This window comes from Podarcis erhardii (genome assembly GCF_964252035.2).
Source record: "Podarcis erhardii genome assembly, chromosome: Z".
Lineage (NCBI taxonomy): Eukaryota > Metazoa > Chordata > Lepidosauria > Squamata > Lacertidae > Podarcis > Podarcis erhardii.
Window position 1 is genome coordinate 47,998,913 of NC_138504.1, and position 26,482 is coordinate 48,025,394.

Sequence of the window (26,482 nt, forward strand, 5' to 3'; positions counted from 1 at the left end):
GGGTACTTTGTTGATATTGCAGTTTGACTCAGGATTGGGTAAAACCACCAGCTCACCTTTTTATTTGGTCCCAGCAGAGCACAGTTGCACACCCCTACTGTTTACACACACACAAGCAGCATTCAGACAACATAGGATGCTGCTTCATTCATGGTCAAGGCTATGTGTTCTCTTATTCCTGGAGGATCTATGTCACTAGCAGCAGCTCTCCAGGGTGCAAGGCAGAAATGCTTCCAGATCCTTTCAACTGGAAGCATCTAGGATCCAACATTCTGCCTGAAAACGTGTGTGCTCTAAACAGCTGCCCTTCTGTAAACAGTCAGTCCATCCACAAGTTCTCCACGTGGTCATGTGCACAACTGCACACACACACACGAAATACTGCTTGTTTGTGGATCAACCTGAAGGGAGCAGCTTAATCAAGGAAGCAGCAAGAAGGCACAGCAGCCTGACTCTGGACTGGGGATCCTGCAGCCCTCCAGATGTTGCTGGACTCCAACTCTCATCATCATTGGCCATTAGTCACTCTGGCTGGGGCTGATGGGAGCTGCCATTAACTCTTGCACCATTTGTTCCAGAATCGGCTCTACTATGAGGCAATGTATTTAGTTATCTAGACATTTTGGTACTGCTTAATCAACCGTGTTCTTTGGGCAGTTCCAGAAGCAGTCACCTCAGGCATCAGGTTTTAGGTGTCCAATGGTAGGGCCGGCCAAGCTGGATACTAAACTTGCTGTTGTGCCTTCTTTAAAATAGAGAGAGAGAAGTTGATATCAGGTACTGGAATGGGTCCAGTGCTATCTGGATCACAACATGTGGAGAGGGTGTATTCTTTCCTCCTGCACCAGAGTACAAGCAACCCCCGCCCAGTCAAACACAATTCACAATTGCTGTTAAATCCAGAGAAAGAGAGAAGCTCCCACTGGGACCAACTGATTGAGGTTCACCAAAGAGCATGGCAGACCCTGTGCCCCATGATAATTAGTAAAAAGACCCATTTTAATTGTCTGTACTTCAGCCACCAAAATGTCCCAAGCTGAAGCCCATTCAGGGGCAAGAAGAACCTTCACAGCACTCTTGTGGATGCTTCGTTCCACCATGGTGTATTTTGGCTACTTTCATATGATGCAAAGGAAGCTTCTGTTAACCAGTACTCTAGAGGCATGGGGACAATATCCTTATGTAGTCCTGTTCTAAGAAACAGAGATGGTAAGCATCAGGAGCCTGCCAGACACAACTCCTATCACCCCTAAGCATTGGCCATGCTGCTTGCAGCAGGTGGAAGTTGGAAAGACCAACGTCTGGAGAACCGCAAATGTTTTCCATGCCTACTTTAAAAATGTGTATGACCCATTCGTGTAAGACATGCCCGTAACTAACTCTGTCTTCAGGAACGCAGCCTGGATTTCAATGTCACCAGCACAGAACTCTTGGGTCTTCCTCCCTGCACCAGAGTCATATGCGCTACAACAGCCTTTCCCCCACCCAACACACTACCACTTCAATCACCGTTGGCCATTGGTCATGCTGGCCCAGGCTGATGGGAACTGGATTCCAAAATGTCCGGAGGACACCAGGTCGGGGGAGGCTGCAATAAAGAGGAATGCGAGCAGACCTCTCTGGCTGCATCATCTGGTATTTGGGGATACAGTTAAGACACAAGGTAGGCTAGGAAAAGCTTGTTCTTTGCTGCCTTCAATAGTCCACCTGATTGAGCACATTAAAAACACAGCACATTGGAGAGGAGGGGAGGAGGAAAGCAACATGTGCATTAAGTTCGCCCAACAAATCATGCACAGTGGTTTTAAAAGAAGCCCCCAACCATCCCAACTCAAAGTGGTGGGAGCTGATTCTCAAAGTGAAATGAATGTAACTGTCTCTTAGCTTGCCCTCTTTGCAGCAGTTACATGGATTGGGCCCAGAGTGGGAAAGTGAGTAAGCAGTAGGTCCCTGGGAAGGTAAAATGCTCATTGTGGGAATCTTGCCCATATTGTGCAACCCCCCCCCCCAAAAAAAAACATCCTAGAGCCACAGGACTCAGTATGTAGGTGCTCTTTATTTTGGACCACCACCTAACTACACTCATGTGTCTGCGGTCAGTAGAGGGGATGGGGCAGAGCCATCAGGTGTCCTGAGTCTTAAACTATGAAGGGGTGCAGCTTGGGGAGCAAGGGCAGAGCAAGTGCCTGACTGGTGGGGTGGGAGGAGCAGAGTGAAGAGCAAAAGCTCTCAGGCGCACGGGAAGTAGTTGCCTCTTCTTCATCTCTGGCAATCACTCGTAGCTGAGTAAGATTGTCTTCCATAAACACGGTTTTAACAATGAGTCCGTAAGTGACTGTGGAGGCCAATTCAAGATCTACACGTCCTTCCACATTGGTTCCCGGGCAGGAGCTGATCACGGTGTGGATTTGCCAGGCGTGCCTTTCTCTTTGCACATTTCTCCCTTGCGTTCTGAGTTCGAGTGTCTTCAAAGCCCATGACAACTTTGGTAAAGGCTGTTGTCCAACTGGAGCACTCGCAGGCAAGTGTTTTCCAATTTTTAGTGGTTATACTACATTTTTTTAGATTTGCCTTGAGAAAGTCTTTAAACCTCTTTTGTTGACCACCAGCATTCCGCTTTCGATTTTTATGTTCGGAATAGAGTAGTTGCTTTGGAAGACATCCACACATGACCAGTCCAACGAAGTTGATGTTGAAGAATCATTGCTTCAACACTGGTGATCTTTGCTTCTTCCAGTACACTGGTATTAGTTCGCCTATCTTCCCAAGTGACGTGTAAAATTTTTCGGAGACACTGTTGATGGAATCTTTCGAGGAGTTGGAGATGGAGTTTATGTGGTCTATGTTTCACGAGCATACAGTAAGGTTGCTAGTACAATATCTTTGTAAACAAGCATTTTGGTTTCCCTGCAACTGTCATGGTCCTCAAACACTCTGCACATCAATCGGGAGAAAGCCGCACTCGCAGAGCTCAGGCGATGCTGGATTTCGGCATCAATGTTAGCCCTTGTGGGAAGGTAACTGCCCAGGTAGGAGAAGTGATTGACATTTTCCAACGTTACACCATTGAGTTGGATTTGTGGTGCTGCAGAGGGGTTGTTTTGTACTTGTTGGTGCAGCACTTTGGTTTTTTGAATGTTGGGTGATAGGCCAAGCTTTTCGTAAGCTTCTGCGAAGACATTTAGGATGCTTTGGAGGTCATCCTCTTAATGTGGGCACACTACGTTGTCATCAGCATACCGAAGCTCTATGATGGAAGTTGTGGTAACCTTACTCTTTGCTCTTCTGCCCTTCTCATCTTGATTTTTTTTCTTTCACCCATGTGAAGACCCTATAAAGGAGGCTAAAACCCTGAAATCGCAGGTCAAGCCCTGACACCAGGGGAGATCCAGAAGGCAGGCCTATGATTTGCTTCCCAATCCAAATCAATACATGTGAGTGTACACACACACACACACAGAGAGAGAGAGAGAGAGAGAGAGAGAGAGAGAGAGACAGAGACAGAGACAGAGAGAGACAGAGGAATCTAGAGGCACGAAAGAGCCCTCAAAGCAACTGCAGCAAAGTCTACCTCTCATGAGCACAAAGCAAAGAAGGGCAACATCATTACTGGAGCTCCCAAATATCTTCAGCTGGTGCAGTTACACTGCTTTTGAATCACCTAAAGTTCTTCTGACATAGGTGCTCACTAGTCCAGTAATTCAAGCACTGCCCCTCTATGCTTGTTCCTATTTTGTAGGACCAGCAGACAAGGTTTAGTCTGCCTCAATAACCACCAATGCTTCCCAGCCTGTTGCTATTCTTAAGGGGGGAGCCAAACAAATGCGGGCAAATTCAGGCGGCAAATTAAAATTTCATTCATGCCCTTGCGCAACAAACCTGCTGTCCGCTCCTAACCCCCTGCCCTAACTTTTGCAATAAGGAAATTGAAGGGGAAATGCACTGAAAAGAAGTGCAGCCCAAGCCTATCGGAAAAAGTCACTCTCATTTTTGTGCAGATTTTCTGTAAACAGATCAGATTGAGTGCTGAATGAACAGGTCACCTGGCTGGAAGTGACGCTGGTGTCTCAAGAGAAACTGGATTTCTGCCCTTGTGGAGAAACCATGCAGTTCAAAGCAAACTGTTCCAACTTCAACCTGCTAAACATTATTTTGGGGAAGAGGGTGCATCTTACAATATATTGGTGCTAGTAAAAGCAGTCCTGCTGAAATTCATGGACATGACGAACTCAGGTTCATTAATTTCCATTGGACTACTCTGAGTAGAACCCACTTGGATACCACCCTGGGCTGATGGCAGTGGGAACACAAGAAGCTGCCTTATACAGAGCCGGACAATTGGTCCTTATAGCTCAGTATTGGTGACACTGACTGGCAGTGGCCCTCTGGGTTTTTGGACAGGAATCTCTCCCAGCTCTACCTGGCAATGGCCGGGGTTGCATGCCTTCTGCATGCCTTTGGTTACAGCCCTCCCCTTTCTGATTTACAACTCCCAAGACAATTACCCTACTCACAAACAACAGAGGTGGTTTTTCTACCTAAAATATTTCTGGGCAAGGACTTTGGCATTAAAACTGGCAAATGGCTAGCTGAAGTCCCAAAAGCAGCCTGCAGCAAGAGAGCAAAGGGCCCCTGACTTCCCCTGAGTGGGGTCAGGGGTCCTGTGGCAACGCAGCTCCCATCAGCATAGCCGAGGGATGAAGGGAGCCGTAGCTGGAAGACACCTGACAGGCCACAGGCTCCCTCCCTGCCTTGGAGGTTGCTGAAAGGAAGCTGAGCAGACGCCTTATGCCTTGCAGGATAGCACTAGATCCAAGAACTCCCAGGTTGCTACAAACGCTGAGATTATTCTCCCATCCTTCTACATTTAGGTCATTTTAGACTGGAGGAACTTACTTCAAAATATGGTAAGCCAGCCCTGCTGAGGGGGTCCTTAGATCCCTTCCCCAGAGTCCTGCCTGGATGGCCATGGCTGTCAACCTTCCCTTTTTTTGTGGGAAATTCCCTTATTCCAGTGCCGTTTCCCGCTGCTATTCTGGATTGTTAGATATCCTATAGACTGTCCCTGGGACAGGTGAGGCTGCTGATCCCTTATTTTCAAATCTGAAAGTTGACAGCTATGCTGGATGGCACCAATGCACACCCTTGTGCAAAGTACTAAGAGATAAGGAGCTGTCTTGTGTGAAGTCAAAGCATTGCTCCATCCAAGTCCAGTGTGGCCAGCAAACTCCTCCACGGTCTCAGGCAGAGATTCTCCCCAGCCCTGCCACAGACTGAAGCAGCAACCTTTGTCTCTATATGCAAAAGCACATGCTCTACAGCTGGGCTGTGGCCTCTCCCAAACAGGTGTGCAGTAACTCACAGCACGTGTGCAGAAGAACTGAAGCACTCATCAATCGTTTGGACTGACACTTCCGATAGGCGCTAGTGAGGTGAGGCTGGGCTTCCTTTTCCCCAGCAAGGGTCCTGCCATTCAGTTCTATGGCTAAGTAGAGAGACAGAATCATAGCATGAATGGGATCACCTGGCTCACACCCAAACAGGACTTCATCTCAGGCAAGGCTCCACCCTGGTAACGCAAGGAATTAAATGGAACCTGTGGTGGCCCTGAGCCTTCTGGACTGCCTTGGGCAGCTGGCACCAGGCCCCCTTGGCCCCATGCATATAAAATGAACAACCCACAAGTGCCATGCACCTGCTCCTCTGGAACAGGGATGCATTCATGGGGTCTTATTTGCACATGCACCCTAGTGCCATCCTGACAGTACACTGTGCCATTGTCAGTGGTGGGTTTGAGGAAGCCAAGCAACCAACATGCCCCTCTATCTTTGTTCGTGAAAATCACTTAAGAGCAATTTCAAGCGCAAGCGCGCACACACCCACCCACCCCTTTCTGAAAATGCAGGAGGTGGAAAGGCCACCTAGCAAAACTTAAGAAACAGGTGGGATTCACACTGAGACACAACTGCTGAGCAAACAGATGAAGAAACTGACCAAAGGAGAATTTTTGCCTCTGACCCTTTTAAAGCTCCCCCAACCCTGTAGGAGAAGCGGAATGAAGACGTCTGTGTTCATACATGAGACACAGAATGAGATGCTGTTGGCCAGACTACTGTACAAAAAAAAAGGGGGGGGGGAGAATGAAAAGCCAACCAGCTTGCACTGTAGGCAGAATTGCAAGCTTGCCATTAACCCTTTCCTGTTTCTTTAAAAACAAAATGGAACTTGCAATAAATTGCAAAATAATAATAATATGAAAACCCGCACATACAAATAAACATCCATTTGTGAAAGTAAAACCAAACCAAACACACCACCCATATCCCTGGAATAAGTTGAGTCACTGTGCCCTTCCTGCCCACTCCGCAAACTAGGGACAGTGCAGTCGAGAAAGACAATCTCTATAATCAGAACCATGGCAAGGGAGAAGGATCAAAGGTGGACCCCAGAGAAAGGAAGCACAATGGCACCACCTAGAGGCGTAATGAAGCAGTGCAGCCCTTGTGGGTCCTATGGGGAAACACAGAAAAGGGGCAAAGGGAGATCAAGGTCTCGTCCACACTATAGATTTAAAACAGTACCGTTCCACTTTTAACTGTCATGGCTTCCCTTCCCAAGAATCCTGGGAGATGTAGTTTGCTAAGGGTCCCGACAGTTGATAGGAGGCCCACCCCCTCACAGAGCAAAACACCTCAGCACCTTAAACAAACTTTAGTTCCTAGAATTATTTGTGGGGGGTGGGAGCCATGGCTGTTCAAAATGGTGTGGTATTGTTTTAAATGTAGAGCGATGGATGGGGCCTAGGGAACCGGAGGGCAGAGCCTTTGAAACTGACACACTGACCTAGCATGCTCAACCCAGAGGAACAGGAAACAGCATGGCCACTGTTCCAACCAAGTAGAAAATAAAGCCATAGTGCTTCTATGCTTTGGTATGCATCAACCTGCCCCCCCTGCCCCCAGCTGTCCCCCTGCAAACCATATGGCAAGCATCCCTCATGATGGGAGTTATAGTCCGAAACTCCTGGAGGGCACCAGGTTGGGGGAGGCTGCCATTGGCCATCGTCTTCTACAAAAACAGGTCAAATCATAAACGAAACCAAAAAAACAACTCGCTGTGCCTCCCCCCTCCCCCCGCCGCCATTTTGTTAAATCTCTAACCATCACTGGCTTTTCCTTTCCTATGCAAACTCCAGTCCCACCACCCTACCCTAGACAGGGGGGCAGAAGTCACGAAGAAGATCAGGGGCTGTTTCACAGCTTCATTTGTCCTGACTGGATTCTCTTGAAGATGTCCTCGTTCAACGGGAGGTAGCGGCACTGCCGGGGCTCAAGGAAATAAAGCTTGTCCTTCACCACATTGGGATCATATCCCTCCTTACGCAGGTCCATTTTCTGGAACTTGAAGGTACCTGAGTAGAGGAAGGGAGGCAGGAAGAAGAAGAAGAAAAAGAAAAAGCATTAACGGATGTTGTCCTTGTGTTTTCTCCTCAGCTCTTCATTGTAAAGGGAAAGCAAAAAGTACAGTAATTAAATGTATGCCTAGGGGCGTAGGAAGTAAACTGCCTTTTACTGAAGCAGCTCAAGTATTGTCCACACTGATTCGCAGTGGCTTTCTGGGGCTTCTGGCAGGGATGCAAATGTTCTGCCACTGAGCCAGGAGCAGTACACTTGCTGCCATGCTATATGTTCACCAGTTACAGAGCATTTTGGAGGTTCCAAGTGTCAAGGTGGTTAGACCGGTTTCAACTAGGGTCAGGGCCTTTTCAGCACTGGCCCCGACTTGGTGGAACGCTCTCTCCCAAGAGACCAGGGCCCTGTGGGACTTGACATCTTTCCGCAGGGCCTGCAAGACAGAGCTGTTCCGCCTGGCCTTTGGTTTGGGCTCAGTCTGACCCTCATGTTTCCCTCCCCTTATGGCTTTGACCTATGGGCTACTTTTAAAATGAGGCTGGATTTTAAATTGCATTTTAACCTGTATTTTAAATTGGTTTTTCCCCCCTATTATGTTTTTACTGTAATTTTACTGGTGTTAGCTGCTCTGAGCCTGGCTGTGGCTGGGGAGGGTGGGGTATAAATAAATATTATTATTATTATTATTATTATTATTATTATTATTATTATCTGACATCAGGACCAGCCCTACTGAAACAGCTACCTCTAGCAGCAGGTGATGGGTGTAGGTGTGTGGAGAGCAGGTGTGAAGTTTTGGAGGACATTCTGTGCCCCTCCAGATTGGTGCTTGGGTGGGGGGTTGTGTGTTATTCTGCAGCATGTCACTGATACAATACAGTGGTACCTTGGATTACAGACGATTCAGGTAACAGATTCTACTAACCCAGAAATAGTACCTCGGGTTAAGAACTTTACCTCAGGATAAGAACAGAAATCACGTGACGGCAGCGGGAGGCCCCATTAGCTAAAGTGGTACCTCAGGTTAAGAACAGTTTCAGGTTAAGAACAGACCTCCAGAACGAATTAAATTCTTAACCCGATGTACCACTGTACAAGTGTATTAGTGGTGGATTTATACCAGACTGTCCACAGATCCTTTCGCTTTATTAGTTGTTCTGTGATGCAATAGAGAAAAACTGATTTTGAGGATGGATAAGATATTGTTAGAATGGGAAGCCAAAGATGAAATGGTTAAATCTGCCATGATCCATTGGGCTGAGGATATGGGGCGTAATATAGAATCAGAACTATAGGGAAAGTTGTGGAAATCTGGGCTGCAATCCACCGTGTGTTACACTTTGAGGGAAATGTTTATGAAAATGATACACAGGTGGTATCTGATACCAAGTAAGATGGCAAAGATGTATAAATTTGCACCAAACATCTGCTGGAAATGTAAAGAAGCAGAATGTTCATTTTATCACATGTGGTGGGTGGGTAAAGTGGCTAAAGACTTTTGGGAGATGATCTATAATGAGATAAAAAAGATATTTAAGGTAACTCTCCCCAAAAGACCAGAAGCCTTTTTATTAGGGGTAATGGGAACAGGTCATAGAATCATAGAGTTGGAAGAGACCACAAGGGCCATCGAGTCCAACCCCCTGCCAAGCAGGAAACACCATCAGAGCACTCCTGACATATGGTTGTCAAGCCTCTGCTTAAAGACCTCCAAAGAAGGAGACTCCACCACACTCCTTGGCAGCAAATTCCACTGTCGAACAGCTCTTACTGTCAGGAAGTTCTTCCTAATGTTTAGGTGGAATCTTCTTTCTTGTAGTTTGGATCCATTGCTCCGTGTCCGCTTCTCTGGAGCAGCAGAAAACAACCTTTCTCCCTCCTCTATGTGACATTCTTTTATATATTTGAACATGGCTATCATATCACCCCTTAACCTCCTCTTCTCCAGGCTAAACATGCCCAGCTCCCTTAGCCGTTCCTCATAAGGCATCGTTTCCAGGCCTTTGACCATTTTGGTTGCCCTCCTCTGGACACGTTCCAGTTTGTCAGTGTCCTTCTTGAACTGTGGTGCCCAGAACTGGACATAGTACTCCAGGTGAGGTCTGACCAGAGCAGAATACAGTGGCACTATTACTTCCCTTGATCTAGATGCTATACTCCTATTGATGCAGCCCAGAATTGCATTGGCTTTTTTAGCTGCCGCGTCACACTGTTGGCTCATGTCAAGTTTGTGGTCAACCAAGACTCCTAGATCCTTTTCACATTTACTGCTCTCAAGCCAGGTGTCACCCATCTTGTATTTGTGCCTCTCATTTTTTTTTGCCCAAGTGCAATACTTTACATTTCTCCCTGTTAAAATTCATCTTGTTTGTTTTGGCCCAGTTCTCTAATCTGTCAAGGTCGTTTTGAAGTGTGATCCTGTCCTCTGGGGTGTTAGCCACCCCTCCCAGTTTGGTGTCATCTGCAAATTTGATCAGGATGCCCTTGAGTCCATCATACAAGTCGTTGATAAAGATGTTGAATAAGACCGGGCCCAAGACAGAACCCTGTGGCACCCCACTAGTCACTCTTCTCCAGGATGAAGAGGAACCATTGATGAGCACCCTTTGGGTTCGGTCAGTCAGCCAGTTACAAATCCACTGAGTGGTAGCATAGTCAAGACCGCATTTTACCAGCTTCTTTACAAGAATATCATGGGGCACCTTGTCAAATGCCTTGCTGAAATCAAGGTAGGCTACATCCACTGCATTCCCTTCATCTACCAGGCTTGTAATTCTGTCAAAAAACGAGATCAGGTTAGTCTGACATGACTTATTTTTCAGAAATCCATGCTGACTATTGGTGATCACAGCATTCCTTTCTAGGTGCTCACAGACTGTTTGCTTAATGATCTGCTCCAGAATCTTCCCTGGTATTGATGTCAGACTGACTGGGCGGTAATTATTTGGATCCTATCTTTGCCCCTTTTTGAAAATAGGGACAACATTTGCCCTCCTCCAGTCTGCCGGGACTTCGTCTGTTCTCCAGGAATTCTCAAAGATGACTGCCAGTGGTTCTGAGATCACATCTGCCAGTTCTTTTAATACGCTTGGATGCAGTTCATCTGGCCCTGGAGACTTGAATACATCTAGACTAGCCAAGTATTCTTGTACTATCTCCTTAGTTATTCTGGTCTGTGTTTCCTCTGCTGAATCATTTGCTCCAAATTCTTCAGGTCGGGCATTGTTTTCTTTATCGGAGAAGACTGAGGCAAAAAAGGCATTGAGGAGTTCAGCCCTTTCTGTGTCCCCTGTTTGCATTTCACCATCTTCTCCTCTGAGTGACCCCACTGTTTCTTTGTATCCCCCCAAAAACAGGTAAATCTATTTCTTTATGCAACAATGGCAGCGTGAATATTATATACACAAAAATGTTGTGAAGAAGCAGTATCTTACCAAAGAAGAATGGCAGCTGAAATGGACAGAATATGTAGGATTGGCTAGTTAGACTTGTAAAATTAGCCATAAAAAAAGAGACTGACTTTAACGAGGATTGGAACACAGTGTAAAACACAGTGTAAACAAGACGCAAATAGGATTTGACTGAGAACAGCAGTGGAAAGGACGATGGAGGTTTTATTTGCAGAAGCAAAGGCATGGAGAAACTATATAATATGCAGCACATGGAGGAAGCTATGGGTTGGGGAAGGGGTCTTGTGGTCGGATCCTTCTTGCAGGTTTCACACAGGCATTTAGGTGGCCACTGTGAGAACAGGATGCTGGACTGCATGGACCTTTGTTCTGACCCAGCAGAATCTTCTTATGTTCTTAAAGTAAAGGTAAAGGGACCCCTGACCATTAGGTCCAATCGTGACCGACTCTGGGGTTGTGGTGCTCATCTCACTTTATTGGCCGAGGGAGCCGGCATTTGTCTGCAGATAGCTTCCAGGTCATGTGGTCAGCATGACTAAGCCGCTTCTGGAGAACCAGAGCAGTGCACGGAAACGCCGTTTACCTTCCCACAGGAGTGGTACCTATTTATCTACTTGCACATTGACGTGCTTTTGAACTGCTAGGTTCAATTTTCTTCCTTCAAACCATGACCCAGGTTCAGCTGACACAAGCCATACTGTGGCTTATTTGTTAGAAATTGTATTAAATAAATGCATTTGTGCTGAACTACATTCCAGAAAAGTATTAACAGCTCACGTGTGGAGCAGACAAGAGTCTCCTTTTCTGTAGGTGCAATTTGTTTACAGACTGATTTTACACTGATGTGGCTTCTGAAAAACATTCCAAGAAAAACTCCATGTTTCACAATCAGATTAAAGCTTCTTCTGTATCTCTGTCAAGGAGACTCACTTGTCTTGTGCACTTCCGAAAGCAGACGCAGGAAAACAGGTCGGGCATAAGCAGGCAGCGCCTTCTTCATTTCCTCTGCAAAGCTCTCCAAGTCACAGGAATGGTCTGGATCCACAACTGCTGCCATCCCAGCCTTCCCTTCAGTTCCTAGAACACAAAAAACACACTCTGAGGTTTCTAGAGCTATTCTCATAGAGTTGTTAATAATAATAATAATAATAATAATAATAATAATAATAATAATAATAATAATAATTTATTTATACCCTGCATATCTAGGTGGTTTCCAACAGAATATTAAAATACAATAGTCTATTAAACATTAAAAGCTTCCCTAAAGAGGGCTGCCTTCAGATGTCTTCTAAAAGTCTGGTAGTTGTTGTTCTCTTTGGCATCTAGTGGAAGGGCATTCCACAGGGTGTGTGCCACCACCGAGAAGGCCCTCTGCCTGGTTCAATGTAGCTTTGCTTCTCGCAGTGAGGGAACCGCCAGAAGGCCCTTGGCACTGGACCTCAGCGTCCTGGCTGAACGATGGGGGTGGACACGCTCCTTCAGTTTCTACAGCCCTCTCCTCTCCTGTGGTTTCCAGCAACTGGTATTCAGAACCATTGCTGCCTCTGACCGTGGAGGCAAAGCAGAGCCATTGTGGTTAGCTGCCATGGATAGCCCTCTCCTCATCTTCTTCTAAAGCCACCAAAGTTGGTGGCATCACTGCCTCCTGGGGAGCAAGTGCCAGAGTTTAATTTTGTGCTGTGTAAAGAAGTACTTTCTTTTACCCACCCTCAATATTTCGGTGTTCAGCTTCATTGGCTGTTCACCTTGGAAAGCTGTTAGCTGTTATCCTGGGGGAAACTGTTAGAGTTCCACTAGTGGGCAGAGGCACAGCCAAAAGTGGGTGGGGCCACAGCCACACACAGATGCACACCTTAATACCAGAGGTGGACTTTGGTTATCTTTGGTAGTATGGCACCCTGAGTGAGGCCAAAAATTTTTGCTCCCTCGGCTCAGCACCCTGTGTGGGGTAAGTCCCTGCACCACCGTAAATCCAGTGCTGCTTAAAGCTATTTCACATGGAAGCAGATACATATACAGTGGACGCTTGGGTTGCAAACGTGATCCGTGTGGGAGGCACGTTCACAACCCGCAGCATTTGCAACCTGCATCTGCACACACACTGGTTGCAATTTGGCGCTTCTGCGCATGTGCGACCGCCGAAACCCAGAAGTAACCCATTCCAGTACTTCCGAGTTTCGGCGTGTCCGTAACCTGAAAAAAACGCAACCCAAAGCGAATGTAACCCGAGGTATGTCTGTATTTAATTCCTGGTAACTCTGTTCATGTTTTACCTTCCGTTTTATCTAATACGCTTTTTTAATTTTATTTTTTACAAAGTTAAAACAATAAATAAATAAAATGTTATCCAAAATCCTTTATCTGTCCTGAGTGTGCAAAAGGCAAAAATAACTCAGTAACCACAGCAGAAGTAAGTGTGCAAGTAAACTTCTGTCATAACTGAACTGCAAAGCTCTGCCTTATAGTTGACTCCTGAATGCAACTGCATCATGAAAACTGAATGATACAAAATTCTGCATTGCTGCAAGGAACACAAGTCTACTGAGGAATCCCATCCCACGCTGCATTGTTCTGCTTGCAGAGGAAGAAGCTGAAATCTCATACTTTGCACAACATCAAATCCCTTTCCCATCCCCATGGCTTATAATTTTAATTTTAAGTAATAAATCAGTTAAAACATGAAGGCACACTCTAAAATCCATGCTTATGCAATAAAGGTAACAATTCAAGTAGAAAGTAAAGGTGGTGTGAGAATTTGAATAGAAATGCATCCCTGCCCCCTTGCTGGAGTTCTGGTGAGAAGAATCAAGGCGGGGATAGCTCGCGACTGGTTCCTTGCCTGCCTCAATTCTCCTCACACATACCTTGCTGCCTGCTACCCCATCCTATCCTGAACGGGGGGGGGGGGGGGGAGAACTATTTTAATTGTCAATAAAGGTAAAGGTACCCCTGACTGTTAGGTCCAGTCGCGGATGACTCCAGGGTTGCACACTCATCTTGCTCTATAAGCCGAGGGAGCCGGCGTTTGTCCGCAGGCAGCTTCCGGGTCATGTGGCCAGCATGACTAAGCCGCTTCTGGCAAACCAGAGCAGCACACAGAAACACCGTTTACCTTCCCACCGGAGTGGTACCTATTTATCTACTTGCACTTTGACATGCTTTCAAACTGCTAGGTGGGCAGGAGCAGGGACTGAGTAACGGGAGCTCACCCCGTCATGGGGATTAGAACCGCCGACCTTCCGATATTGGGCACTAAATAGCAGCAACTCCTTCAAAATGGTTCTTTCCACAACTGTTTGAAGATGACTCTGAACAACTACACCTGCACCATCTAATTAAAGCACTATCACACCAGTTTAAACAGTCATGGCTTCTCCCAAAGAATCCTAGAAGCTATGGTTTGTTAAGAGGCCCTTATTCCCCTTCCCATTGCTACAGTTCCCAGAGCACCCTGGGAAGAGGTAACAGCACTCTAGAAATTCCCCACAGAGGGGAATAGGGGTTGCCTAACATCATTCAGGAGTTCCCAGGATGCTTTTTTGCAGCTATGGGGTTGGGGTGGGATCTAGTCAGGGCTTTTGCCCTGGGGGAAGCTTCCAGAGGGGCACCATTGGGCCTCCAAGCCTCTCTCTCTCTGTGTGTGTGTGTGTGTGTGTGTGTGTGTGTGAGTGAGTGAGTGTGTGTGTGTGTACAAATGCACATTTGGGGATGCCAAGCTGAGTCTTTGACCTGGGTGAAATAAAGTCTAGTTTCACCCCAGCTTTGGGGAAAGCCACAACTCTTTAAAGTGGTATGATACTGCTGTAAATGTATGGTGTGGATGTGTCCATAGTGACTATCAGGACCTTTTTAGGGCAGGGACCATAAGGGCTGAACTACAGCACCACCAGCGAGAAGGCTCCATCTCTCATAGCTGCCCATTGTATCGCAAATGGTGATGGGATGTAGAGCAGAAGACTCAGAGGCCGATCTATAAGCCAGAGCAAATGGAGAAGAGGTGATCCCTGAGGCAGTCTGCTCATAGGCTACGAAGGGCTTTAAAGGTTTGCACCAGCACTTCCAAATAAATTTAAAAGTAGGGACCAAAGACCTCTACTTGAGCAAGGACCGCACCGCCATCCCCCCTTTTCCTAAGCTGTGTTGTTCCATCATGCCAAAATATCACAGAATGAAATCTTCTAGTTGACAAGTGACTGCAGGAGTTTGATTCATCCACAAATTATTTTACCACTTGCCAGGGGTAGGTTGAATACATTCCTATGAAATTCACGAGGTTGAAGACATTCCCTGAAATATATTGGGCCCAGAACATTTAGAAGAGGGATGGAACTCTTTTGGCTCTCCAGTTGTTGTTAGACTACAAATCCCATCATCCTTGACTATTGGCCATGCTGGTCAGAGATGATGAGAGCCCAACAGCACCTGGGAGGGCTGTGTGTTGCTTGTCCCTGGCTTGGAGCTGTAAAGATTATAAACAAAACACCACGTTGAATAACTGGGTCTGGAAACAAACAGGACTGTGATCCTCACAGCCCCAAGACCAGTGTGTGGAGTTTTTACTTGGTGCTATTTTAAACAGTTTAGAGTCAGAAACTCTTGCTGAGCTGCCTCAAACAGTCCAGTGAACTACCAGTATATATAGTAATCAACTTTCTGCCCTGCAGGAAAAGAGAAGGGCAACATTGGAGGAGAACCCAGAAACGCTTGCCACCCATTACCTGGAACTTCCACCCCGTAGACCACGACATCTGTCATGTTTAGGATGCGACTGAGCATCCCCTCCACCTCCGTCGTGGAGACGTTCTCGCCCTTCCAGCGGAAAGTGTCTCCTGTGCGGTCTCGGAAGAACATGTAGCCCAACTCGTCCATGATCAGAACATCACCTAAAGGGAGCCATTGCGGGGTGGGGTTTGGGAGAGAGAGAAAGAACTCACAGTAAGATGAAAGTGTGGTCCTTCGCCACCTACGCCTTTATCACTACAGCACCCAGCAGTTATTATTTGGTTGTAAGTCGCTTTACAACTAGCAAAGAAGAAGAAGAAGAAGAAGAAGAAGAAGAAGAAGAAGAAGAAGAAGAAGAAGAAGAAGAAGTTGTTGATTATATCCTGGCTTTCCCCCAGTCCAGGACTCAAGGCCACGCTTACACAGATAAAATAGATCAAGCTAAAAACATAGAAAAGAGAGTAGTTAAAATGTAACTAGACCCTAATGGGAATAAAATTGTATAAAAAGATGCCTTAAAAACACAGACAATAGCAATAAAAACGACATGGCACCAGCCCTTTCCTCAAAAGCTGTCAGTTCCCAAAGGGCTGTTGGAATAGGAAGGTCTTCACTTGCCAGCAGAAGCACAGCAAGGAGGAAGCCCGTCTGGCTTCTCTAGGGAGAGAGTTCCAGAGTCTGGGAGCAGTCACCCCTGAGAAGGCCCTCTCCCGCGTCCCCACCAGGCGTGCCTGTGAGGGTGGAAGGACCGAGAGATGGGCCTCTCTTGAAGATCTGAGGAACCAGGAAGGTTCGTATGAGTGAATACAGTCTTTCAGATCGCTTGGGTCTAACCTGTGTAGGACTTTATAGGTCATAACCAGCACTTTGAATGGTGCCTGGAAACAGACTGGTAGCCAGTGCAACTGTTGGAACAAGGAACTCACTTCCAGGAAATTTTTAAAAACACTCTTTCTATTTCCAATATTCAGAGGTGAGTGTTGTTGCTTATAAAACCTAAATAACACCATTCATAAGGTATCAACAGGTTCTTGGGAACATTGAGGTGTGCAGAATAAGAAAATTGGGGGGGGGGGGGAATGAACGGATGACCCTTCCACCCCAAGAAACAGTCCAATGAGGACTGAGTGTGTTTCATGGCACATTGGTGGTGGAAACAAACAAAACCAGGACAGAGGGAGAATGGATTGGAGTGGAAGCTCTTCACACTGCAATGTTTTGTTGCAGGGCCCCTCACAAAATCCAAAAGAGCATTCTGATCCTCCATTCTTGTCCATGGAAGGCAAAGAGAAGAGTTGGCCCATGATGGCCAAACTGGGGCACTCACCCCCAACTTGGTGTTCACCAGATACCGTATGTTTCCGTGTATAAAACGCCCCCATATATGAGACAACCCCTATTTTTTTTAACCCAAATTAAGAAACCAGTATTTTAAACATCAAACAGAACAACTTTGAGCTTTTTGTGGGGAGATTGCCCAAAGTTGTACACAGAAAAATACAGTATTTCTTGGGCATACATTTTATTTCTTTAATAATTTTTAAAAGAAATAAAATGTATGGAAAGCACCAAGTTAGGAAGGCCGAATGGAGTCCCCAATGGCCAACTGAACGGGAAAGTCAATGGATTCCAATGGCAACTTGGTGAAGACTATGTCTCAATATTCTGATTCAGCATAAGGCAGCTTCCAATGCTATTGGGGGAAATTGAAATTGAAATAATTGAAATACTTTATTGTCACCTGTACAACTTGAATACAGTGAGATTACACAAGCACCCCCCACTCAGCTCTCTTAGTCTTAATTCCCCTCGTTTACTAAGGCACACCCACATGCAGCAGCCTAACAGCCCATGGATAGAAGCTGTTCTTTACCCTGTTGGTGCGACTAATCCTGCTTCTATATCTTCTGCCTGAGGGCAGGAGATCAAGAAAGTGCCAGCCAGGGTGTGAATCATCCCTGAGAATTTCCCTCACTCTCCTGAGGCAACGTTCTTCCGCTGTTTCATCCAGTGGATTCACGGGATAGCCCATAATATCTTGTGCTGTATTCCCCACCCTCTGTAGGCACTTCCTATCAGTTGATGTCAAACCAGTGTGCCACACCGTGATGCAGTATGAAAGGACACTTTCTATTGTGGACCGGTAGAAGGAGATCATCAAATGTTGATTGACATCGTTCTTCCGCAATACTCTGAGGAGATGGAGTCTCTGTTGGGCTTTCTTAAACACCTGGGTTGTATTGATTTTCCAAGTAAGGTCTTCACTGAGATAAACTCCTAGGAATTTAGAGGAAGAGACTCTCTCCACACAGCCCTCCCCGATGTACAGCGGGGCTAGTTCTCCTCTCTTCCTCCCAAAGTCCAACACCATCTCCTTTGTCTTGCTGATATTAAGGTGCCAGTTGTTCCCTAAGCACCATGTAGAAAGGAATGTGGCTTGGTGGCAGATCATCTGCTTTGCATGCAGAAGGTCCCAGATTCAATTGGCACCTCCAGGCAGGGCTGCAAGAGACCCTTGCCTGAATCCCTGGGAAGTCACTGTCAGTAAGTGCAGGCAGACTGGTTGGTATTAGGCAGGCAAACGGTCTTGCTACCTGGAAGAAGGCAGCTTTGCACAGAGGCAGCAGGATATATATATAGGAGAAGGAGGGCCTCACCTGTGAGATAGGCACAGTCGCCTTTGGTGAAGACATCACGGGCAACCTTCTTATTGTTGGCCTCATTGTTCAAGTAGCCATCAAAGCGCTGCAAAGGATCGCTCTGGACAATGCGCCCAACCAGCTGGCCTGGCTCTCCTGTGGGCAGAGAAGGACACATTACACGGCCACCACATAATAGCAATGCAAGAGGAGGCAGAAGAGGCATTTGGCAGAGCAGCAATGTCATGGGAAAGGGCACATGTGTTCCCTGAGTTAAAAGGAGAATTGCTCTCCACCTGGACCTACAGACCAGGAGCCTCCTGACACTTGGTCGTCTTTTGCTCCACAGTATCTTCCAGCTGCATTCCAAAGCATTGGATCGAGATGACAGGGACAAATGATTAAGCTGCAAGTGTAGGCAAAATAAACTCTCATAGCCAACATTTATACCCCACATTTCTTCCATTCTGGATCCCATGGATCCCAGGCAGTCATCCATCCATGCACTGACCAGATCCCAGCTGGTAGTGAGCTCATGAAAAAATGGATTTTCCTTCCATTTATAATAAGGACAACTAAGTGTCTTATTTCATCTTAAAGATTAACAGAAGTTTTCATGCATGAAGGACTGACATCACTTGCCAAAACTCTCTGAGCACAATATCCCCATCTCATATTTTCCCTGCACAACTTCTGTCTTCAAACAGCTCAGAAAATCCCACTTTTACTTTTTAACTTGAACTGCAATTTCCCCAGGTACAGATGACCCATTGCTCTGCTGTTCAGTGGATTTTGGGGCTGGCTATGACTTATGCCAGGGGTCAGCAAACTTACCACGCCTCAGGCTGGTGTCTCCAGCGCCAATTGCATGGCGGGCCGGAAGGCGGGGGAGCGCATGCCCATACGCATGCACACACGCTATTTCCGGCACACTTCCAGGTTGGAGGAGCACCGGAAATAGCTTGTGCGCATGTGCATGGGCCCCCTCTGACCCAGATGTGCACCGGAAATAACGCTGGTGCATGCGCACCAGCTATTTCCGGTGCTCCTCTGACCTGGAAGTGGGCAGCCGCGCAGTGCAGTGCTGGTAAGAGCAGGCGGTAGCAGTGGGAGGTGGGGGTCGCTGCGGGCCAGATGAACGAGTCCCTTGGGCCTTATCTGGCCCGCAGACCTTAGTTTGGGGACCCCTGACTTATGCAGATTACATTAGCCATTTCCTTCTCTATGGTCTGCGTCCTCTCTCTAGGAATCAACTCTTATCAGTTTAACCTCTCCCTTTACAAGTAGTATAGTGCTGCTTTAATATCCATTTATTTTCTCTTCCCCCCCCACCCCTAAATTGCATTAGGGAGGCAATCATAACTGGAAATGTAGCAAAAATAAAAGACCATGGCATAGCTCAGTGAGTAAAGCATGAGACTCTTAATCTCAGGGTTAAGATTGGGCAAAAAGATTACTGCATGGTGGGGGGGGGGTTGGACTAGATGACCCTTGTTCCCCCTTCCAACTCTACAATTCTATGATTCTATGAAAGGGGAAGAGGCTGTATTTGATCCTTTCCCTCACACTTTGGTCCAAATTAAAATGATTACATCATCACATTGGGAACTGGGAAAAGAGGGACAACCTATCTGGCTACAGAACATTATTTCGATTAGAGCCACAAAGATCTGTACTGGGCATGTGTGCTCATACACAAACACAAACACACAGCCATCAGAAGTGCTGGAAACATCTTTCTTTAAAAGGATTTCCAAGCTTTGAATTAGATCAGTTGATGAGTAGATGACTCAACTAACAGCAAATTCCTCTGTATGTTCACTCAGAATTAAGACATAAAATCATGACTGATTAAAACAAGGTATTTATTCATATAACACTTTAAAGCTGTTAAAGCTTCAGCTGCTTAAGGATAAAAGTACTTTGCTGATAATCACTCATTGTTCCCCAGAAAGAATCTAGTGCCTAGATTGTAGGATCTTCATTTATAAAGTTTATCAGTGCCTGGCTAACCACAAGGCACTCAACAGCTAATTTGGCAGGGGAAAAACAGGTTTCCCTCTTCCTGTGTGGTGCTAGAGTGCCCTAGTGTAAAGATGGACAAAGGTAAAGTTAAAGGGACCCCAGACCATTAGGTCCAGTCATGGCCGACTCGGGGGTTGCGGCGGTCATCTCGCTTTATTGGCCAAGGGAGCCGGAGTACAGCTTCCGGGTCATGTGGCCAGCATGACTAAGCTGCTTCTGGCCAACCAGAGCAGCACATGGAAACGCCGTTTACCTTCCCGCCGGAGTGGTACCTATTTATCTACTTGCACTTTGACGTGCTTTCGAACTGCTAGGTGGGCAGGAGCAGGGACCGAGCAACGGGAGCTCACCCCGTCGAGGGGATTCGAACTGCCGACCTTCTGATTGGCAAGTCCTAGGCTCTGTGGTTTAATCCACAGCGACAAACTTCAGACTAAATTGTATGTCTATATACAGTGGTACCTCTGATTGCGAACGGGATCCGTTCCGGAGACCCGTTCGCAATATGAAAAGAGTGCAACCAGAAGCACTGTATCTGTGCAGGTGCGCAGCGCGATTTAGCGCTTCTGCGCATGCGTAAGTGGCGAAACCTGGAAGTAACCCTTTCCGATACTTCCGGGGCGCTGCAGGACGTAACCTGAAGGAAAGTAACCTGAAGCAAATGTAACATGAGGTATGACTGTACCGTATTTTCCTGTGTATAACACACCCCTGTGTATAAGATGCCCCCTATTTTTGGGGACAGAAATTTAAGAAAATGGGGGGGATTGCCCAAAGTTGTTGAGCTTTTTTTGGGGGGGGGATTGCACGAATTACAAACAGCGGGCAGCAATCGCAGCAGCCAATAATAAACAACCCTTGCCGCACCGATCAATCACCCACCCAATTTCCACAGCAGCAGCCAATCCAAAGCAGACTTGACACAGCTACCAATCACCAACAAAATCGCCACTGACAAGCTCCTGCTCGCAGATACAACCAATCACTCATCGTTGTCCCCCCGCTCCACTATCCGTGTATAAGACGAGCCCCGTTTTTAAACTTTATTTTACAGTAAATAATCTTTGTCTTATACACAGAAAAGTATAAGACGGTAACATTTATGAAGCTGGCTGCTTTTCAGAAGGCCATTGCTAAGATTAATGGATATACAGTCATACCTCATGTTACGTTTGCTTCAGGTTGAGCATTTCAGGTTGTGTCCTGCGGCGACCCGGAAGTACCGGAAAGGGTTACTTCCGGGTTTTGTCGCTTGCACATGTGCAGATGTGCAAAATGCCATCACGCACATGCGCAGAAGCGGCAAATCGCGGCCCACGCACACGCAGATAGCAGATGCGGGTTGCGTTCTACTCATGTTGCGAACGGGCCTCCGGAACGGATCCCATTCGCAACCAGAGGTACCACTAACACTAAACTGTGGTTAATCTCGAATAGAAGAAGAAGCTTTCAGTCTTCTCTTTGTGGCCATGCTGTCACTCATATTGTAACGCTAAACACTATTTTAATGTTGTATTTTATTTTTGTTTTTAAGTTGTAATCATTCATCTTTTTTTTATTATTGCTTGTAAGCCGCTTTGAGCCCGGCCTTGGCTGGCGAGGGCGGGGTATAAATAAAAAATTATTATTATTATTATTATTATTATTATTATTATTATTATTAAACCTAGGCTTAGCTTAACTGTGTGTGAACCAAGCCCCTGAATCCCAGGAATTTTAAGTGAAGTGTCATCCCAAGGTCTATGGTGCACTCTCTCTTAGAGGAGAGCTTGAGTTGGCTGTAGCTTAAGAATCGTGGTCATCAGCCCAGAAGGAGGACAATGAGCAAAGGAGGATTGATCTCTATCTCTCTGACAGGGTCCCATCTGTCCTTGGTCTTGTCCTAGCTCCTGGGGGCCACTGCTACATCTAAAGACCTGCAGGAACCCACAGTAGTCCAAAAGTTTATTGATGTGCTCCACTTCAGGGATGAATCACCTGCCACCTCTACTCATCAAAACCCCCTGTGACATTTCTCCAATGAAAATAGGGACATTTCATTCCATAATGATAATTTTACTATTTATACCCCACACATGTTCCTGGGTTGCCCCAGCCAATCTGGGCAGCTTCCAACATATATAAAAACATAATAAAACATTAAACATTAAGAAAAAACTTCCCTATACAGGATTTCCTTCAGATGGCTCAGGGATTCATTTACCAATGAAAATGTTCCTGGAAAATAGGGACACTTGGAGGGTCTACTGCAAGGGTAGGCAACCTAAGGCCCAGGGGCCGGATGTGGCCCAATCGCCTTCTCAATCCAGCATCTGGACGGTTTTTACATGAGTAGAATGTGTCCTTTTATTTAAAATGCATCTCTGGGTTATTTGTGGGGCATAGGAATTCCTTCATTCCCCTCCCCGCCCCCAAAAATATAGTCCGGCTCCCCACATGGCCTGAGGGACAGTGGACTGGCCCACAGCTGAAAAAGGTTGCTGACCCCTGGTCTACTGTGACCTAGAGATGGGCTTTTCTCAGTTTCTATTTTTTTCCAAACTTAAGTTCAGTTCTCTACATTTCCACACTAGTCTTCAATTAATAATAATAATTAACAATAATAATAATAAAAAAAATATTTATACCCCACCCTCCCCAGCCATAACAATATTCCTGTTTATGACCTCTGCAGTTTTGCTAAAAGCATTCCTCCTTGCTTCCTATTTTATTTACTCTGAACTACATATGCATGCTCAAGTAGGAAATAGTTTATATGTAGTTAAAATAATTTCTTCTGATCTGACTTTGTCCCACATGGGGTTTTTTCAAATGCTCAGAGGAAATCTGATTGGTTCTTACGAACACTGTGTAAAAAGTTCTTTTGTGAATAAAACGACCTGGGTCGAGTGGTGGAGAGGATTATTATTGGCACCTCCTCCCAGAGTCTTACTGGTCAAGCTTCATGTGTATTCTATTAATCAGAGTCCAATCCTTCCTTGCTTGGAGAACGCTACAACATGGAAGTCAGGAACACAGAGCCCCAGCCCTGCTGTTCTCTCCCTCCTATTCTCATTCAAGGATTACCCAGCTGATCTCCACCCTACTGGGCTGCTACCCAGCCTCACCTGGTTTGCACCGTATACAGAGCCCGTCAGGTCCCCGGATCAGCTCCATAGTTTCCTCATTCACTCGGACTAGGTTGATGGGGTAAATGTTGGGAAGAATCCTGCTATTGAAGCCACAAGCCCCCAGCTGCAGAGGAGAAAATTTTGGAGGTCACCACAGAAGCAAAGGGATGAAGGGCAGGAGGTCTGGGGCCCAGGGCCAAAAGCTCAGGCACTCTGGGCAAACACCAAGCGATGCCTTCAGCAAGAAGGCAGCCCTTACCTTGTTGTCAAAGTTGCCCACGCTGCAGTTGCACTCGGTGGCTCCATAAAACTCGGCTATTTGGGGGATGCCAAAGCGCTCAGTGAACTCTTTCCAGATGGAAGCCCGTAGGCCATTGCCCAAAGCCATCCGGACCCGATGCTTCCTCTCCACCTCTTGAGAGGGCTGGTTCAACAGGTACCGACATATCTCCCCAATGTACTGTACGATCTGATGGCAACAGCAGAGGAAGAAGCAGTCAGGGACAAAATGAGATGCATGGCACGAGGTAACCTACATGTGGCAGCTATGCAGTCTTCTACCTTTGAAATGATAGCCTTGATTCTCACGTGGGCCCCTGACAAATCTGTACCCTGTCCCTCCTCTCAAAGAGATAACGTTTTAGTTCATGTCTCTCCCACAGGATGTTAAATGAAATGCATTCAGCTCTCAAAATAAGGCTTGGAGAAGGGAACCCCTTAAAAGCCCATAGATCATTTAATCAGCACAAAGCCTAGTTTAAGAGCAGTGTTTTCATCTGGAGCCTATAGATATGTAATGAAGGTGCCTGGAGAGCCTCCTTGGGGAGAGTGTTCCACAAACAGGAAGCCACCACAGAAAGGGCCCTGTTCTTGTGCTGCCACCTTCTAGCCTTGGCATTCTTTTATGATGAGGATGAGGAGGAGGAGGGGGTTGGAAGACCATCTGCCAGGCATTCTTTAACTGTGTAACCTGCATTGCAGGGGGTAGGACCTTGGGGGTCCTTTCCAATACTACAATACTATGGATCTCCTCTTTGCCCCACCCGCACAGCCGTGGTCTCAGCCCTGCCTCACCGTACAGTTGTACTTCACACAGTCTTCCCAGAAGTTAGAAGCTGAGAATTTCTTCCTGATCACGACCGTCATCCCATGCAGGACGCATTGGCCAACCCCAACAATGTTACCTAGAAGAGAAGAGTGAGAGGGAAACCCATTTTAGCCAGCAGGAAATCTGGAACTAAAAATGGTGACTGGCCAGCTTATGAGAAGCATGACTTTGCAGTTCTCGGTTTGGCTCAGACCCAATCTACACAAGACCCCAGGGCATGATCTTGGGAAGGGAAGAATCCAGCATGCCAAGTCAGTGCCCGGGTGGGAGAAATCACCTGGGAATGGGACGCAGAGAATCATGTTCAGTGGGTCCCTCCAGAACTCTGGAACTTCCTTCCTCTAAATAATAACAAGTGTACAGAATGGTGGGTAGGACACAGAAGGTCCCAAGTTCAGTCCTCAGCACCTTTGGGTGGGGCTGGCAAAGGCTCTTGTCTGAAATGCTGCTGTTGCTGCTCTTGATGGACCAACAGCTTGACTCGGTGTGACGCAGCATCCTGTGTTTCTATCAGTTCCCTTCATTTCAGCTGAACGTTTTGTTCAGCCATATAGCCATCACAAAAGTGAAGCAGATGGGTTAAAGGTAAGTCTGGAAAAGACAAAGGTTAAAGGTGCTGGCGTTACCTGCTGCGTGGTATAAGGGGAGGCAGTCATAGACCACATCGTCCTGTCGCATGCGGAAGCCGTTGAAAACCAGGGCTGCCATTCGGAAATACCTGAATTGGGAGACCAGAGAGAGAGATCAGTATTTGTCTGGAAACCAAGCCTTATGAGGAACAGTTAAGGGAGCTGAGTATGTTTAGCCTGGAGAAGAGGAGATAGGATAGCTACTTTCAATTGCCTCAGGTTTCAGGAACTTTTGGGGGGTAGGTCCGTGAGGTATGGGCACCACACAGCCTGCCCTGTGCACCCTAAGCTTACTTCTGAGTAAATATGCACAGTATGGGGTTTCTATGCTTTCAACCTGCTGTTTTGGATTTGGGTTTATAATAAACTTAGTCCTGTTTTTTTCAAGGAGTAACACAAAACAGAATTGACTGGGAGTCTCCTCACCCCCACCACACAGAGCGATCCCTTATGATTTTGCTCACCTGCAATGGACAATGATTGCAGCTTTGGGCAGCCCAGTTGTGCCTGAAGTGTAGATGTAGAACAATCTATCTGCAAGGCAAAAGGATGTTGAAAAATTCAGGGTCACCTTTGCTATCTAGTGACATTGGTGTTCCGTGAAAAAGAAGAACTTCAGTGCCAGCACCTGACTTTATTCTGTGGCAGGGAACCCTTTTTCCTGTCAGAGGCCACATTCCCTTGGGGAAGGTCTGCCAGGGGCCGCAGGCCAGCTGTGGGCAGGACTGGTGCCAGTGGTGGGCAGGCCAGCCATAAGGTGGGCAGAGCACCCCTTTACTGTATTTCTGCCACCCTCTTTCCCACCATTTGCTTCTCCTCACCACCCACATGAAATTTGCAGGCTGCAGGTTCCCCAGCCCTGTTTTTAAAGAGCCTAATTACCAGCCAAAATTAGACAGGCACTCAGTGTTATGATCTTTAGGTGGCTGCCTACTGAAGATGCTTCTGTTTAAGAAGGCTTTCCCTGAGTTGTGACACAGTCATTTATGAAATAAACTGCTGTAAAGCAGTTTATAAATTTGCAAAACATTGGTCCATCCAACTCAGTACTACCTCCCCCAACCCTGCCTTGAAGTGATAGAGATGAAACTTGGGATCATCTACATGCAAAACAGATGCTTCACCAACCCACATTAATAATAATAATAATAATAATAATAATAATAATAATAATAATAATAATTTATTATTTATACCCCGCCCATCTGGCTGGGTTTCCCCATATGAATAATAAGCTGTTTTGGTGTGGTGACTTAAACTGAACACTGATGTGAACAGCTGTGTGTGTCAGTCTGAACTTATTATATGGTTTATCTCTGTAGATCACAGCACAAGTATAAAGGCTGACATACTAACTTAAATATGACATGAGATTCTCCATCATGAACCTTGCTTGACCTCAGTAAAAGCCTGATACTAGTCTC

At 46.4% G+C, this 26,482-nt stretch overlaps 1 protein-coding gene and 1 long non-coding RNA gene across 3 annotated transcripts in view; one reads left to right on the forward strand and one right to left on the reverse strand.

Annotated features, from left to right (window-relative positions):
• Positions 1 to 6: 6 nt before the first annotated feature.
• Positions 7 to 3,926, forward strand: LOC309333887. Its single transcript, XR_014152757.1, has 2 exons — positions 7 to 2,580; positions 2,687 to 3,926. It is a non-coding gene; the product is annotated as an uncharacterized lncRNA (long non-coding RNA).
• Positions 3,927 to 4,242: 316 nt separating this feature from the next.
• Positions 4,243 to 26,482, reverse strand: part of SLC27A4 (solute carrier family 27 member 4) — a 41,429-nt gene continuing 19,189 nt past the window's right edge. For both annotated transcript variants that reach the window (XM_081847602.1, XM_081847603.1), the window contains exons 6-14: positions 25,523 to 25,592; positions 25,056 to 25,147; positions 24,396 to 24,505; positions 23,581 to 23,790; positions 23,319 to 23,445; positions 18,205 to 18,342; positions 15,544 to 15,708; positions 11,753 to 11,899; positions 4,243 to 7,411 (exon numbers count right to left, since the gene is read on the reverse strand). In XM_081847602.1, coding sequence (XP_081703728.1) covers positions 7,254 to 7,411; positions 11,753 to 11,899; positions 15,544 to 15,708; positions 18,205 to 18,342; positions 23,319 to 23,445; positions 23,581 to 23,790; positions 24,396 to 24,505; positions 25,056 to 25,147; positions 25,523 to 25,592 — 1,217 coding nt within the window. In that variant the 3' untranslated portion in view covers positions 4,243 to 7,253. The remainder of the gene's footprint in view (positions 7,412 to 11,752; positions 11,900 to 15,543; positions 15,709 to 18,204; positions 18,343 to 23,318; positions 23,446 to 23,580; positions 23,791 to 24,395; positions 24,506 to 25,055; positions 25,148 to 25,522; positions 25,593 to 26,482) is intronic.